Source organism: Prunus persica, chromosome G1 (genome assembly GCF_000346465.2).
Source record: "Prunus persica cultivar Lovell chromosome G1, Prunus_persica_NCBIv2, whole genome shotgun sequence".
NCBI lineage: Eukaryota > Viridiplantae > Streptophyta > Magnoliopsida > Rosales > Rosaceae > Prunus > Prunus persica.
Window position 1 is genome coordinate 47,109,625 of NC_034009.1, and position 16,751 is coordinate 47,126,375.

Consider the following 16,751-nt stretch of genomic DNA (forward strand, 5'->3'; position numbering starts at 1 on the left):
TTCACGAGATAAATGTGGAATGGTTGAAAATTGTATTTTCTCATTGGTGGAAGATGAAAAGTTCTAAAACCTTATTTAAGTTACTTCACCTGTGGTTTTTTAGTACAAAAGTGTACAAGATGATCTTAACACAAAGTTTACATGCAACCGAAATACAAAACAGGCAGCAAGTTTCTTTATTGCACCGACGCTGATAGTATTAGCAATGGCAATCCATACTTTTGGGACATAAAACATACTTTACATGCAATCGTTCACAAATTTCTAACCATTAAATTGACATCTACTGCTTACAAATGCTTCCGGTGTTTACAAACTCAGTTGAGAAATTTGAATCACCAATGTCTACTGTAGGCTGTGAAGAATCGGCACAGGGGTATAACCCTTGAAATTTGGATCAACAATATCTACTGTCGGCTTTGAAGAATTGGAACAAGTGTCCGTCCCAAGAATAGTGGAACTGGTTCAAAGATAGAATGTTTACCCTGAACACAAGCCCTGATCACACGTCTTCTTTAAGATTCCGCAGAAGTCCATCGTAAACATCTGACAGAGTTACAGTTTTACTCTCAGGGCAAATCGTATTTTACATGTCCAAGATATAGACCACAAGCAGGCGCCATGGGACTAGCAGCAGTCACTGTCTTTGCATTCAAGATCCTCTCAACTGAAAATTCCATTTTTATCAGGAAAGCAAAAACTGTTAGTTCATTCATTACAAGAAAACAATCAAAATACAAAGAAAATTTTTAAAATAATAATAATAATTTTATGCACCCCACCATCAGGTACTTTTAAATCTCCAGTCCCAACAGCTTTCAGTACACCAACAAGCAGTCTAACCTGCATAAATCTCAACAATCTCAGTAAACAGGTCTGGAACGACTTGAACTGAGGGTAGGACGACGGACTACAATAAGACTCCAAGATGAATTTCCAATACTTTGAGCTACAACTCTGAATTTCAGTTCGCATCAGTTGGAAAAAAAACCTTGGCCCAAAAATAATTGAACCGTTGAAGCTAATTTAGATGTTTCTGTAGAATTCATACCACAGTGCCAAATGGGGCACAAATACCCCAGAGACCAACTATCAATGCTCAAAGTTGCATAGGCATTTACAACAACAAAAACTAGAGAACTCAGAAATGAGAAAAGGATAATGTTTAAGCCAAAGTAAACAAACTTCTATTTAGATGTATACTGCAATTGAAACCCTGTTAATTATGTCTATTCATAAGTCACCTAATGAAAAATTTGTAGGTTATTTTACGGGGTACAGTGTTAGGGGACCTGAACACTATAAGAAGCTATAAAGTATAAACTCAAAAGTAACCAAAAACAAAACAAACTCAAAAAACATGACCGTCACCCTAAGGGTGGAAATCTAGAGAACATACTGCAGGCCATTAAAATAATCATTAAAATTTTGATGTTTAGAAAGCAGAACCTCGACCTGGTGGTATAGAAAAGCGCGTGCTCGTGCTGTTACCACAAAGCAACGGTGTTTTTTTCTCAAGCCAAATCCTAGATCAGCCCCTCCATTGAAACTAGGGGGTGGGTCAGTCTCAGATTTGTTCGTGCCAGCATGAGGATCTTCTCCTAAATTGTTTTGTTTCCTCTCCATTATTGATGGAAAGCAAGGAGTTGACACTACCTCAGACACATTAAGTTCATCTAATGTTCTGATTGGTGATTTGGCCTGTAAATAACGTAGTTTTAAAACATTACAATAGTCTTTTCCTTAAAAAAAAGCATATTTAGAGAACGTCCAACAGACAGGCAATAAAACCACAGAATATGCAAGACAAGCTAGATTGAGTATGCTATGGTATAATGTCAAAAGAAAGGCAGCCAAAATGCGTTTAGATATATAGAAACATGTCAACTCATAGAATAACATCACCAACAAGAACAAGAGCAAGGCAGCCAACATGCATTTACCAACAATTAGGAGGTTAGGAACAACCTGACAACCTGCTGCCCTAAAGGAACTAAAATCATGATGTCCAACCAGAACCTTGCATGCTTCCTGCATAAATGCAATTGCATTGGACATGATAATCTAATGACCAGATATATTTGAAGCAAGCATAATATTTTGAAAACTGTTAATGAACCTGCATAGCTCGAAGATTCAGCTCTTCTGGTACATGCCATGCCCGGTCTTTTTCAAAGGTTGACAAAGGCTCTGCCCCAGACAGCAAGCGGTAGAAGTACCTGAAGAAAATTTGAACAAAGCAAATCAAACAATTTTCCTATATGGTTCATTAAATATGATCATACATAAAGCAGGCCCAACTACATCAATATTACTGTCATGTTAAATATTTTTACAGTAATAGCTTACTGTAACTCAACCATTGGAAGGTTATGATTCATTCTACAGCATTTTCTCTGGTGGATACCACCATGCTGTGTGAAATGGCACCTAGCTGCAACCTAGTTTACATTTACCAGACTAACTTCAAAGTTATACACTCAAGTCAAATGTGCATAGAAAAATCTGCATGGGTACCATTAATAACACAGATATGAGTCCCAGGACGTTAGATTGTATATTATTTTTACATAATTTTAGATTCATGAGTACCTACGTGCGCTCTTGGGCTTTATATCGAGCATGAAAATTAGCTGGGACACTGCGAACATCAATCACCATTACGTCACCTTCATTCTTCTGATGTAACAAAACAAAGTGTCAGATCTCATCAATAAAGCAAAACTTCAAGTATCAATTGGCTGTGGTTTCAGATCCGCAATTCCAGATATATAGTCAAACTGAGTTTCCAATCTGATATTTTTGTGTTTCAACAAATCAAAACAAACCACACCTGTAAGAAATGATTCACAGCTCTTTTGACTACTGCAGGTTCATGGGGTTCTAACTGCACTTCAACAGAAATAAAAGTAACTTTTACAGCAACCAGAAGTGTTCAAATACGACATCTTCATAATTCTTCTACCTTATCCGGCAGACACAAACTACAAAGAAAATTTAAATTTTTAAAAAGTGACCTGAAATAGAACCATTGATTATTGGGTATTATTACAAAGCCCAAATTACTTAAAAGAAGAATGTTTAGCAAAACTAAACTCAAATCAACTTAAAAACGAATACAACAAAAAAATTTCAAAATGCTTTGAGATTTCCATGTGGATGCATGTAAATTCATACAAACTATCATATCAAAATACAAAACCGTTGGTAAAGTGATTCAGGCAATGGCATAAGGGGAGTGACACACACTAGGACACTTCAACAATCTTATATCATAGCCACAGAGCCAAGAGAAACTAGAGAAGAAATGCTTCAAAACTTTACGTTAACTTGCTAAAAACTTGGAAATCTGACTATAATAATGTCAATTATGTAAAGTGTTGTTGACTTAATCAAGGTTTTTTTGGAGGATGAAGAAAGCCTGCAAGAAATCTGGGTAAAAGTCCCACATAGGAAAGAGAATAAAGATGGATGAATTTATAAAGTGACACCTCATACATGTGGTACTCATGAAATTTTGTGTGCAGTCAATTATAAATATTTGATGTTATCACCATGTGACTGCATGATAATGCAGGATCGATATTGTGATCATCAATTGGACTAACCCTTGTGGCAAATTGGACAAAGACAACAGACTGTGATCATGAAGATGATCTGGTGCTTGAGATCAAATCAAGTTGGGATTTGATGAAGGATATATTTTTAACAGGAGATTAACTAACGATCTGACTGCCAATCATCTTGAATTTCGAGACTCAAACTTTAAATGATAACCACAGTAACTAGCTACATATTCAGTCGTGAAATAGTTTGTAGTAGAATGTTGCAGTGAACTAACTGAAGGACTCAAATCAAAGCTAGATCTACCAATCAAGATTCAAATGAGATTTGAAAACCAAAATAAATAGGAGTGATGTTGTTCAAACATGGAATCAATTGCATGAGGAATTGTAGTGTTAAAGTACACATAACCCTGTTTAACAGGTACCAAAAGTCTATATGCCCGTAGAACTCCCCATTGCAACACATCCCCAATCAATTCTCACTCTCTAGTTCATAGAATGAAAGTCAAAGGCTCTCCTAAACTACAAAAAAATGCTCGAAAGAAAGGTTCCCTCTGGTCCAAAAGACACGATATGCAAAATGCATCTAAACTACCCCATTGGGACCTGCACATACTCAAAAAAACAACTATTGTTCCTTTCTTTCCTTTCCTTTACACAAGGGAGCTGTAAGCCAACAATATCTAAACTCCCTACTAACTTTGTAAACCCTGTAGGACCATGAGAAGTCTCTTGTTGATCTAGGAATGACCCACCACACCAAAAAAGGCAAGGAAAGAATCCCACAATTCTATGGTAACCTGGCAGTGTAACATGAAGTGGTGAACTGATTCCTCTGAATTTTACCAGATGCAACAAAATGATCCTCCCCTTCTCCAGGTTATCAGAGGCAATAATTCTACCCCAAGCCGAATACCAAAATAGGGATATTAAAAGACAAAAACTATCATGTACACATTTTCTTCAACTAAGAAGTCTTTGAAATTTATGTGCAATTCAAAAGTATGCTGCTTCTGTAACAGATTGATCAGACAACATCAAATTTAACTGTGACCTCAATGGAATGAGACAGCTTCACCACGAAGTGATTATATCACAGACCTTCAAATCAAAACCACCATATGAATCTTGAAGGTAAAAATAAGAAAGAAATGGGACTTCTCAAATTGGTTAACTCAATTTTTATTTTTATTTATTTGTTAAGAAGAGGAGTTTTACTATTTCCTCACTAACCGCATAAATCTGAGAAAAATAAAAACAAAATTTGAGTTAAAACTTCATTTGTCCTATCCATTATATGCAGTGCATAGATAATATAATATACTAGCTTTAAAAATGACATACCACTTCACCAGGCTTCCTTTTGCTTATGCGCTCAACATCTACATGACAAACATTCGACAAGGCATGGACTCCTGCATCCTACAACAACAAAAAACAGAATGCATCCACCTCATTTCCCACCAAATGTAATGCATGCTAGAAAACAACTGCGACAAAGTGGCACTTAATACTAGTAATCCTATATACTTTAATAAGATTAGAAGGAGAAGAAAACAGTGGTAATGAACCCCAAATACAAGAAAGTCACCAGTAAATACAAAACAGACTTACAGTTCGACTTGAACAGAACATTGAAACCGGCTGGCCAATAAATTTGTGAAAAGCCTCCTACACAAATAAAAGAACCACTTGATTTGGAATAAAAATAGCAATTTGAATAAAGCATAAACCGCAGCTCAAGGATCCCATTAGTTGCAGAGACGAGGAAGGAAATGAAAGGACAATAGAACTCAAAAGTAACGAAATTTCCACTAGTAACCAAAAACATAATATTTATAAATGTAGTTCTCTAATTTATTTTTTTCGTATTTTCTATCAACACCCAGACGGAGAAAACAAAGTATCATAAATATTAAATACCTATGTGTTTAACTTCCTCCATTTTCTCACCAACCAAACAGAAATCAGAGCACAGTATTATTTCATGAACTTTCGTCCATTGATTTTCCTTATGCAAACGAAGATAATAAAAGTCAAACTTTGATCAAAGGCTAAAACGACAATGAATGAATCACCTCAAGAACGCCAACTACTGTACGGCAATTGGACTGTTGCTGAGACCCCGAGAAGCGAGTCCCAATGTACTCTATTGCGAGTAGATACCGTTGAATTCCAGGGCGTTGGCTCATCGATTCTGGTTGTTGTTGTTGTTGTTGTTGTTGTTCGTCGTCGCTGAGATCGTCGGTGGTTTTGGAAATCTTTGAAGGCCTATGCGGAGAATGGGAGCTACTAATACTATCTAGTGAGTGCTTCAAATTTTCTGTCATTGATTTTCGAGCAATTTCTCAGGCCCCGAACAGTAAATTGGAGTCTGCTAGGGTTTTGCGAGTGTGAAGTTTCGAACGTTAGGAAAACAGGGTTTAAGGGCTTAAGCTGCTGTTTGGATGCAGGACTATATCAAACCAAAACCAGGATTGACAGTAAATAAGCAAATGCATCTGTACTAATTTACTTTTTTCTTCAATTGCAATTTGCATGTATTGCGTTAGAGTGGAGATGATAATACTAAACCAATCCAAATGTGTTCGGTGCTCGAATCACACAATTTGAGAGAGTCCAATACTTGTTATATTTTTTTAGACTATGTTTAATGGCGTTGTACTTGACTTCTTTCTCCGGTACCGATATAGTTTAGGCTTTCTAGCTAAACACAAATCATTCTGGAATTGGAGTAACGTGAGCTTTTTGATTCAAGAAAGATAAGGTCACGGTGAGAGAAGCCGTTTAGGATGTCAAGCGGAAGCGCACTGATCTTAACTAAGTTTACCATGTGATTGTTATTAAACTCAAATGGTTGTGATTTATAGACATCCATTAATTATGATTTATAAAGTTTCTTTCTTTCAATTTTCTGGATTTACGAGTTATGTTTCTTTGTTTCGCTAGTGCAATGATTTTCTCACAAAAACGCAAGACTGTTCAATTAATAATCAATCTGTTATAAGAGTGGGGAAAAAAGGACAATTATTTCCCAAACTCTAATTGTTCACCAGAAATTCAACTTGAATCACTACTACTCACCATCTAACTGACCCAAGAAACTAAAAAATAAAAATAAAAATAAAAACTAAACACGCACACCAGCTAGATAGAAAACCAGGATAGAAAACTATAACATAGACTGAAAAACAAAAACAAAAAAGAGAACCAAGGAAGAAACAAAATCTCTAGACCTAAGGTGCTTTGACTAACTCACAAAATGCCTAAAGTGCAGACAAGGAATGTATATGCAGTCCTTAACCCATTCCTCATATCCATCATGGGCAACCATTGAGGGAAAGATTTTTGGTGAGTGAAATGAGAGATGCTCGATCGGAAGCCATCCTTATTCCAGCTGATTCATCATCAACGTTTCTCCCTCCTGAATTTATATGTTTCTGCAAAATGCGGCAATGAAGTTCGAAATTCAAACTCTACTTTAACAGCTATTTAGATGACAAAGAAAAGTAGGAACATTTAAGCATTAACCAAAAAAAGTGAACAATAGAACATTTCATTTCCACTATTTTTTGTCCAAGTGGAATCTCCAAAACATCATTCAACTTTAGAGGAAAAATATCTCAAAGTGAAAACGCGCTATTGTTCTATTGTTCACTATTTTTTGCAGATGAAGATTTCATCACTAACCACAACCAACCGAACAAGCCCACCCCTTAAAAACATCAGCAAAATACCCTTCAACCCTAATCTACCTTTTTTCTATATCATTTTATTTAATTTTTTATTGATGAATGGTAACTTAAACCTTAATCTACAATATAATTGGAACAGCCTAATATATGCCAATAAAATACAAATCAACCAAATAATAGTCATGCGGCGCATAAGCATAAGCAGTGTTTATAGTGTCCCGGCTTTAGTGCATTGCTTGCTAATAAGAGAATCAAATGAAGGATGTAGATGTAGTACCCAATATTAAACCAGGAAAAACAGAACTTACAGTAATATCATTATTGTCATAAGTTTCCATCTTCAAAGTTGCAGGCTTACTGCTCCTCTTGGCTTTCAGAGACTTTTCTCGATCCTCATAGAAAATAAAATCATCTAACAATGATGTTTTAGCTGTGTAGCTTTTAAATATGTTCAGCATTTCCAAACCTTGCTTCAGTCCAATCTGAAAATTATAAAACACAAAAGAACAGTCTAAATTACAAACACAACAAAAACAATGGAGCAGAGAACAATCTGAACATCCAAAGGCAAGACCTGAACGAAACATAATTTACACATCATGCGTATAGCACAACCTCAACTTAAGGACAAAATATGCTTAATAATTTAACAGACTTGTCATCAATGCGAATTATGTTTCAGTGTTTCAATGCACAAATTAAAAAGAAATTAACAAATCTAACCAAAGCAAGACCTAGCAAACTTTCATTAGTTTATAAAATAAAGTTATTTAAAAGACAATGTAACCAATGGAAAACAAAAAACAAAGTAGTACCTCTTGAGTGTCCCGGGTAAAAGTTACAGGTCTGTTATCATTATTTTCGAGGATAATATGCCGCAATTGAGTGTTAGGTATGTCCTTTATTACATGCCATTTTACTGGGAAGAAACCACTCCACTTGTCAACTTGCCAGAAATCCATATCTTTATTGAAATCCACCTGGCCAGCCATCTCAGCTAGGCCGATAAACTGTCCACTTCCATTTACCTGAGAATGAGAATAAGAGTTCAATCTCATTGTATTACCGAGCATGCCACATAACAAAAAACTCAATAACCCAAAAACTCTAGAGATATTAATGTGAAAATGTGTGACATGGATCCCACATCCTACCATGTCAATTCATATCAATTATTGCATAAATCAAACTCACCGAGAAGAAGAGGAAGATGGGACACTGTGTGCCTGTCTCCCTAGATTTTGATTCAGCATCACGAAATGACGCATCTAGTTTTTTATTGCCGTTTGGAGTGCTGGCCCAAACATCATATTTAATGGACTTATGGACGTCATCCTCACTGTAAGACTTGATGACATAAAACTTCGCTTTTTCATAATCAGTCTGAAAATCTGGTAGATTATATTGATCTCTATGGACTGTAAACGATAGTTCTTCCTTCTCAATTGCTGAATCTAAAGGAGCACTCTTGTTTCGGGACCTTGGACCACGTGTCAGCTCAGTTGAGGATTCAAAATCTTCATTCCTGTTATAGTTTTCCCTGGACTTAAATCTATCATTTCCATTCAAAATTCTCGCATTAGATTTGTAGTTCATGTGACCATTTGGAGGAAAAAGACCATACTTCTGATTAGCAAATGATGAGAACCTTCCAGCTGGGTTGTACCCCTTCAAAAGACCCGCTGAGAAATCATTGCCCAAATGCGATACCTGTAGAATAAAATTCAAAAGTTCTATATCAACATTTCGAACACTATTCATGTCAAGCAAATACAATACAACACATAACATCCTATTAATGGTCTAAAGCAAATGCAGGAATCTTCTCTAACACTTAAGCAGCAAAGCCACCCACTACAGTAACAAATAAAGTGAAGCTATAAGTTGAGTGCTAACGTGAAAAATTATCAAAACCATAATGTTACCAAATCAAAGTTGCACAGAAAAATTATGCAAACTGCAAACCTTGTTTAATGATTTGAAGGGTTGTGTATGAGGGAGAGACTTGGAAAATCTGCTATGAAGATTGCCATTGGTTTTAGTCGAAATAAAGCCACCCGACTTAGACAAAGCAGCAGAACCTGGACCGACCTTTACATTTCCAAAACCAGAATTCGCTGCAGTAGAGACGTCTCCAACAAATGTTGTATCCCATGAATAACATGGCGCAGCTTCTGAACCATAGGAAACAGGAGGTTGCATATATCCTGAGGAAGGAAAATACTGCTGTTGACCAACACCTTGGCCGTCAATTCCCATAAGAGTTCCCGGGGCATATGGGTTATAGCCCGGAAGATAATAGACCATTGAACCATTGTCAGACTGCACACCCTGGATCAGCATAAAGGTGATAAGAATAAAATGATTTTATGTTCAACCAGTAAGGACAGATTCATGATAAAATTTGATTTTCCAAAACCTGATTGACAAATAGAAAGAGGAAGAACATACCGTATGCTGATTATTAGCGTGTAAATAACCATGATCATCCATCTGTGTAAACGATCCATTATAACCTGCTAAATATACAAGAGTTTCATATTTTTATACAATGAAGAATTCATAGGTAGTTTAACTAAAAGTACAAATTTAACAAACAAAATTGCACTAGATGCACTCTTCTTAAATGCTTTCAAGTTTTTTATGCATACACTTCCAAAAAAAAGGTTTTCATGTTTTTTACTGCATATACTTCTAATAAAGGATTTCATGTTTCTAATGATATATACGACTTGAGAGTTTCAACAAACAAGAACTGTATTACATACACCATTTATAAAGGGTTTCATGTTTCTTCTGTATATTTCAATCTCAAACTGATAGCCTTGTTACACTAGTCCAGACCAGACTAGTAACAGCCAATTCACCCCTTATCACACCCAACCCCAAGGGTGGGGGAAAATCTGTCTGAGCATCCCAAACTGTCCAAATACAAATATTCAAAAAAGCACGCCCAATTGACCTACTTATATTTACCACCCTGTCTAAGACAAAGTTTACTCTTCTGCCAAGAGTAGATATAGAGGGATAACAAAACACCACGATTTTTAGTAAGGTAGTATAGTGTTCCACTAAAGGAACATATTTTAGTATAGCAAGAAAAAGATCATTTCGTTTGTATGCCATAACTACAAAGCTCTTTCCATTTATTGACTTGAGGTTCAATTAGACACTAAATATTTCTTTTTTCAAAGGAAATATACAAAATCTCGAGGCCAACTAGAACTATATACCATTATAAAAATCAGATTAAATACAAAAAATCATTTTCACATCTAACCTGGGTAATAATAATTGTAACAGCTAGTAGGTTGATAGTAAACACCATGCTCTCCAACTGAATCTTGATCAGTCTCACCTTTGATGCTAGAGTTGGAATCCAATAAAGAAGACATGGAGGGGATTGGATCAGATGGTATTCCGTCTTTTCCAGATACCTGCAAGAGAAATACAAGAAGAACAATGGCAAAGAAAAAAATTATAGTTGAGCAAAAGTCCACACATTAACTTAAACTTGAGCTCTCACCGACAAAAGTAAAAACAAATATATATATATATAACAAGAAAAAAACCTATCTTTTTGAATGAGATAGAACAATCCAAAAGAAAAATCAATACACAAACCCAAGTCAGGTCAGTTGTATTCAGACCCAGACCATAAAGTATCCAAGAAAATACAAATCAAAAAAACTCAATCTGTTTGGGTTCATACAGGTCTTCAGGTACAAAAGATTAAGAATCCCAGCTGGTAGCTTATAATCATTTAGACCAACAACTATACTTCCAACAACCAAAATTAAACTCTTCCCTCTAAAGCTCTACCCTTCTCTATAACACACAGAAGAGAACAAATTTTCAGCACCATAGGTATAAACATCCCGACTTACAGTCTGAAAATTTCATACTTTAAGCATGTGAAACACGCTTCATGCACATCAATGACTGCATTCTTAGCTAAGTTGGTACTAATGGACAACAACATCAAATAAATTTACAAAACAGCAAGCACAGATAGATTTAACGGGATAAGAGGGAGGGGACACACATGATCAGACAGAGAAAGAGAGAGTGAGAGAGAGAGAAGGTGAAAGTTAAAACACTAAGAACAGGAATATTTGACATACCACTTCTTGCTGACTCAATCCGGTAACAGAATCTGCCGTCAGTACAGTGGATATAGGCTCTCCTGAAAACAGACAGTCAAGAAAACAACACAACTATAAAAATAGAAAACTTATTGCATCCAAAGGAATATTTCTATCAAGTACGCAGAAATTGAAATCAATTGGTCCATCATACTGAACAAAATTTCAAGCCAATCATCACATTGCATAACTCTGGAAAATCCAACACCTGATATTTTAGTACAGAAATCATACGAAAGAGACATTCAAGTGTTAGCATCACTGCACCAGAAGATTGCAAGATGATAAACAAAAATTGCAGCCTTGCAACTGAGGGAGAAAAACAACGGTTTTTTTTTTCAGCAGTACCAATTAAATACAACTGTAGTAACAAAAGAGAGTTCTGCTGCAATACAAACAACCCATGAACTTTTTTTCGTGAAAGCTCATATCTACAGCTTTGAAAATTATTTGCAGCAAACACTTCATTGAATAAATTAAAAGAACCCAGGAAATTCTTTCAACCTAAAAACTATGCAAATATGACTCTCTACCAAAAGTTCAAACAAATTGCACTAAGGACTTGGTGAATAATTAACTAAAAGAACAAATTAAATACCTTTCTCAATTTTCTTTTCGCCAGCCATTACCAATCCTTAAACACAATTCAAACCTAGAACCGAACAACAGGGGGAAAAAAAAACAAGGGTTAGTAACAAGGGAAAGCACTATTCTCTCCTCCTAGTGCTTAAAGAAGCCCAGCTGTGTTGCCCTAACTGATTAAACTTTCCAATTAAAAAAATATAATTATTGTAATTATAAATTCACTATGAACTTAACCCTTAAGTTTTCTTTATTTAAATTTTGACCAAAAAATAATATATTTCAAAAGAGATTTAAAAAATAAGAGGGGCAACTTATGCAAGAGGCGCACAGTAGCAAAACCAAGAAATATCCGATTCTGCCTTGGAAAACATTAGATTCCCCTTTTCCTTCAGATAACGACATGTGGATCGTCTTCCTTTATTTTTTTTTTCTTTTAAACAAAATTAGAAGTTTTACCAAAAAAAATCTCAGCGGAAAATTACGAGGACAACATAATTAGATTTTTAAACGAGATATCTCAAAGTGAAGATATTTTTCAGAGAAAGTCGGAATTCTTGTTTTCCAAGATTTGCTAAAATCAATACAAAAAAGGAAAAAAAAATTCAATTTTTAAATTTTTCTTTCCTTCTTTCCCAAGAAAAATTGTTTGGTTTCGACGATACTACAAGCAGAAAAGCCAAAAAAAAAAAAACACTAAATAAAGATATATCATGTATCAAGAAAAGCACCCAAAAAAGAAGCGAAAATTATTTATGACAATAAATTTTCGTGAAAAAAAAAAAAGAGATGTGCAGTGGAATTTAGAGGCTTCCTTCATCAGTTGAAACGAAAACTGAAACTAGTTTCGAATTTCATAGAGAAACAGACGCTTATATGATTTAGAACGGCAAGCGTTTTGAAGAACCAAAAATCCTTAAAAGGAACTAAAAGAAACGAAGTGAGAGAAGAAACGAACCTAAGAAACGCGGATCGAAACAGCAGAAGCCGATCTGCGATGAAGGAAGAACCGCTTTTGCGATTGAGAAAAGCGCGGCGGTTTTCCCACAGAGAGTGAATTGAGTGAAAGGACTGTGTTTGTGTAGAAGAAGAAGTGGGAAAGGAACCGGCACTGACGCACTGTGTGTTGTAAGCCCTTAAGAAATAAAGGAAAGATCTGACGGTCACGATTAGTTCCTAGTTTTTTGAAGAACGCTTTTGGACCGTCGGATTAGCGAGGTCAAAGAAGCGGGTGCCGACGTTTTGGGAATTGGGCCTTCTCATTAATTTCCCGTTTGTTGTTTGGAGGGATTTGAAAATTTGTTATTTCGGGTCTCCATTTTTAGCAAGGCTTGCCTTTTGAACCCAAAACTTTGATGTCATCTTTTAACTTAAATTTGTTGTCAATAAAAATTCTCAAATTTATCCTGGAGACAATATTTTTTCGGTCAAATCCTGGAGACAATTTCTTCATAACAAAAATGTAAAAATTCACCAAACCAATTACCATCTTCACAACAGTAAGCACTCACTATTCACCGCGCACTTTTATTACCAACACTCGACAATTTTACACAGAACTTTTTATATGTGCTATTTTACTTTGAACTGCATTATATTCAATTACCAATCGTATACTAAACTCACATACATTACACGTATGTTAGGATTCGAACCCAGAACCTTACCTGAATGAGCCAATTTACCTTTTCGATATGAATACATTTAAGATACTACGTAATAAGTGTTTTTGCAATTTAACACTAAATTTTATTTATTTATAAAAAGACTTCACTATTTGTCAAATCTTTCTTTACTCGTATACTTTAGAGAGTCTCACTTTACCCCATATACTTTTTACTTTGTGTCTTAGTTTACACCATTTCGATAACTATGTCAATGAAACTGTTAACTTCTTGTTGTGCCGTGAACATTTTGGTAATTATAGTCACTGAAAAAATAATTAAATTAAACTCATTTGGTATTAACTTACGTAATATTATTTCATCATGCATATTATAAACTTAAGCACTTATATTAAATCAGTTTGAATAAGATCTAAAGTATATTCGGTGAAATTTCATTAAGTATGCAACAACTTATGCATAAAAATGTGTGTGATCGCAAAACTGTACTTTAATTATATTGTTGCTAATTATTTTTTAAAAACAAAATAGCATAATGAAGATAATTTAATAATATCCATGAAGTTTGATACAAAATTCCATATTTTTCTTATGATTTCCGTCTTGTGTTTTGATACAATAATGTTGAGTTTCGTTATTTTGGACCCTCAATATTTTATACCTTACTCTTAGTTTAGCTTCTTTTTTTCTTTTTGCAATGATAAGTTAATATGTGTCATCCAAGGATCTCGAGCCTTTATATTTAGCATCAGTGAATTTATACGCATTTAAAGGAATCTTAACCATTTGATTAATCTTATGGCTAAGATTAAGCCACATCAACAAAATTGTATTAAGTTAAAAACTCACCTTATGTATTGCATCAATCACTCGTTCATCAAGATCGTCCAGCAAGCATATACTTCTGTATAATCTGAATATAGTGATTCTGATTAAGTGCCTAACACAGCACGGCTCAGTATCTTTGGACGAGCCAGGACAAGGTAATTTGACTTAATATGCCGGGTCGGTCCGAGGCCCGTCATGGGTTGTGCCGCCCTAAAGCCCAACGAGCCAGCCCATTATTAAATTATATTTGTTTTAGAAAAAAAAATATATTACATAGTATTATTATATTTATATCTTAAATTCAAGTCTATTTGTTTTTTACGTTTCCATTTTTAAAGCCCAAACAATAATTTAGCCATAATCTATTTAAATGTACTTCAAATAATGTTATTGACCTATTTTTCCAACAAATAATAAATATTGTTAGTATATACAAAAAAAATATTTAAATGAAGTTGTACAAAAATTACCAAAAAAAAAAAAGAACGAAAAAAGAAGCAATACATTCAAATTTGGTGTGGACCCATATCGGCCCATTTAGTAGCCCAACACGAGCCTAGCCATATTCCATATGGGTTAGAGCTGTCATCTCAGGCGGGGATTGATGATTTTCATAAATAGATTATCCTAGTACGACTAATTTATTAAAGAGTTAACTCTCAAGGTGTCGGCCCAGCCCGACATGACTGGTGTAACACCTCTAGTGTCGAGTGCACCGTTGTGAATCTATAGAAACTTTCGAATTAGAGATAGGAGGTCATGAGCCCCACATGCCCAGTATACCTAGAAGGTGGGCCACATTGGCTCGGTCAATACCAAATGGTTATGAGGTGTTTCTGAGTGGCTTTGGTTTCTAAAGGGTTTTAATGAATTCTTTTGCTCATTACTACTTGAGTTGGTTGAGGATTTGATGAAATTAGATTTCTAATAAACGTGTTATTCGTTCCATGTGAAAGTTTTTGAGATGTTATTTTTGGTTTTCATACTTATGTCTTAGTTCGGGATTTGATTTTGAATTACTTATGAAGATTTTTCGATTTTATTTGATTAAGTTACCTATGTATACTTATAATTTATATTGAAAGTTGGAGAAATGATTGGTTTCAATCTTTAATACGTTTAAGAGAAATGAATGGTTTTGCTCTTCATTTGCGTACATGAGCTTTATGTGAGTTTTGAAGGAAAGATTAAAAGTGTTTTATAAGCTTGTTTGTTTTTATATATAATTTACGCAAGTAAAATATAAGTTGACTTATGGATTTGAGGAAATTCCTTGAGTAGCCTATTTATTTGCAAGTATGAACTGCTTTGAGAGTTGGGAAATTTGGAAAGCATTGCTTTAGAGTTTGTGAATATTATTGAGCATATCACTAACACGAGAACTTGGATTGATTTGCAAATTACATTGAAAAATAATAATTGATAAAGATATACAAGTGCAAATTAAAAAAGAGAAAGAACATTGAAAACTAGTTTTAGTAAGAATAATTTATGTTTTCAAATGTCATGCTAAAAGAAGTTTAGCTTTTTGTGGAGAGAATGAGAAAATTTACAAAGATAATAATGGTAACTTTTGGGGCTGCTTGAATTGATTGTAGAATTTGATGAGGTAATGCAAGAGCATTTTAGACGTATTCAAAATAATGAGATTCATTATCACTATCTTAGTTATAAAACTCAAAAATAAGTTTATTGGTATGTTAGGCTCTAAAGTTAAAAGTGCTATAACTGAAAAATCAAATAGGAAAACTATTTTTCTGTAATACTTTATTGTACTCCAGATGCAAGTCACCATGAGTAAATGCCTTTAAAAATTCGATGTCTAGATATGTCAAATGCTCCAATAAAGTCAGAAGGGTTGTTTTAGAGTTCTTGAAAGTGGATGATACATTTGGATTTGGGCTTTTTAATGAGTTACAAGTTGTATTAAAGTATCTTAAACTTGATATTGATAATGTAAGGGGCTTCTTTCAAGATCATGTCCATGGATTAACTCTTAAACCATTGTCAACAACAATATGGAAAAATCATATTAATAGTGTTAGAGCCATAATAACCCAAACTGATGATATAAGACAAGCTTTGTTTTAATTGTCTAGAAGTTAGTGAAGACGTCAAAACAATGATTGAAGTTAAATCTTTAGCAACATATGAACTAGAAAGTTTTGAATTTTTGTAGGGCATGACTATATGGCATAACATTTTGAAAACAATTTGACTTGGTTAGCCAAAAATTGCAATATAGGATATACCAATTGATGTTGCAATGAAAAATTTGAAGGGCATTGTTTCTTATTTTGTAGACTATAG

At 34.6% G+C, this 16,751-nt stretch overlaps 2 protein-coding genes across 7 annotated transcripts; both read right to left on the reverse strand.

Moving 5' to 3' along the window:
- LOC18791940 (tRNA pseudouridine synthase A) lies at nt 55-6,427 on the reverse strand. The gene is made up of 10 exons (XM_007222024.2): nt 5,645-6,427; nt 5,181-5,237; nt 4,911-4,988; nt 2,834-2,887; nt 2,597-2,679; nt 2,120-2,219; nt 1,969-2,031; nt 1,456-1,701; nt 783-843; nt 55-667 (listed from the first exon to the last, which is right to left on the reverse strand). Exons 1-10 carry the CDS (start codon nt 5,894-5,896, stop codon nt 570-572), a joined length of 1,092 nt encoding a protein of 363 aa, XP_007222086.2. The 5' UTR covers nt 5,897-6,427; the 3' UTR covers nt 55-569.
- Nucleotides 6,524-13,146, reverse strand: LOC18791072. Of its 6 annotated transcripts, XM_020556043.1 has the most exons (11): nt 12,947-13,074; nt 12,005-12,058; nt 11,386-11,447; nt 10,542-10,698; nt 9,713-9,780; nt 9,227-9,592; nt 8,910-8,971; nt 8,456-8,813; nt 8,077-8,289; nt 7,570-7,743; nt 6,524-7,006 (listed from the first exon to the last, which is right to left on the reverse strand). In XM_020556043.1, exons 2-11 carry the CDS (start codon nt 12,030-12,032, stop codon nt 6,887-6,889), a joined length of 1,608 nt encoding a protein of 535 aa, XP_020411632.1. In that variant the 5' UTR covers nt 12,033-12,058; nt 12,947-13,074; the 3' UTR covers nt 6,524-6,886. The 6 variants fall into 6 exon arrangements, with proteins under 6 accessions (XP_020411632.1, XP_020411629.1, XP_007222796.1 ...); XM_020556040.1 differs by having other exon boundaries at nt 8,456-8,971; XM_007222734.2 differs by having other exon boundaries at nt 6,528-7,006; nt 8,456-8,971; nt 9,713-9,777; nt 12,947-13,146.

What these genes read in the sequence shown, in the direction of transcription:
- LOC18791940 (XM_007222024.2), bottom strand. Translation starts at nt 5,896, where the DNA reads ATGACAGAAAATTTGAAGCACTCACTAGATAGTATTAGTAGCTCCCAT. An exon ending in TTAGGGCAGCAGGTTGTCAG is followed by an intron (nt 1,702 to 1,968) that starts GTTGTTCCTAAC and finishes CGTTATTTACAG; the next exon opens with GCCAAATCACCAATCAGAAC. An exon ending in GCGCTTTTCTATACCACCAG is followed by an intron (nt 844 to 1,455) that starts GTCGAGGTTCTG and finishes AGATTTATGCAG; the next exon opens with GTTAGACTGCTTGTTGGTGT.
- LOC18791072 (XM_020556040.1), bottom strand. Translation starts at nt 12,032, where the DNA reads ATGGCTGGCGAAAAGAAAATTGAGAAAG. An exon ending in CGAAAAGAAAATTGAGAAAG is followed by an intron (nt 11,448 to 12,004) that starts GTATTTAATTTG and finishes GTCTGTTTTCAG; the next exon opens with GAGAGCCTATATCCACTGTA. An exon ending in CCTTCAAATCATTAAACAAG is followed by an intron (nt 8,972 to 9,226) that starts GTTTGCAGTTTG and finishes TTTATTCTACAG; the next exon opens with GTATCGCATTTGGGCAATGA.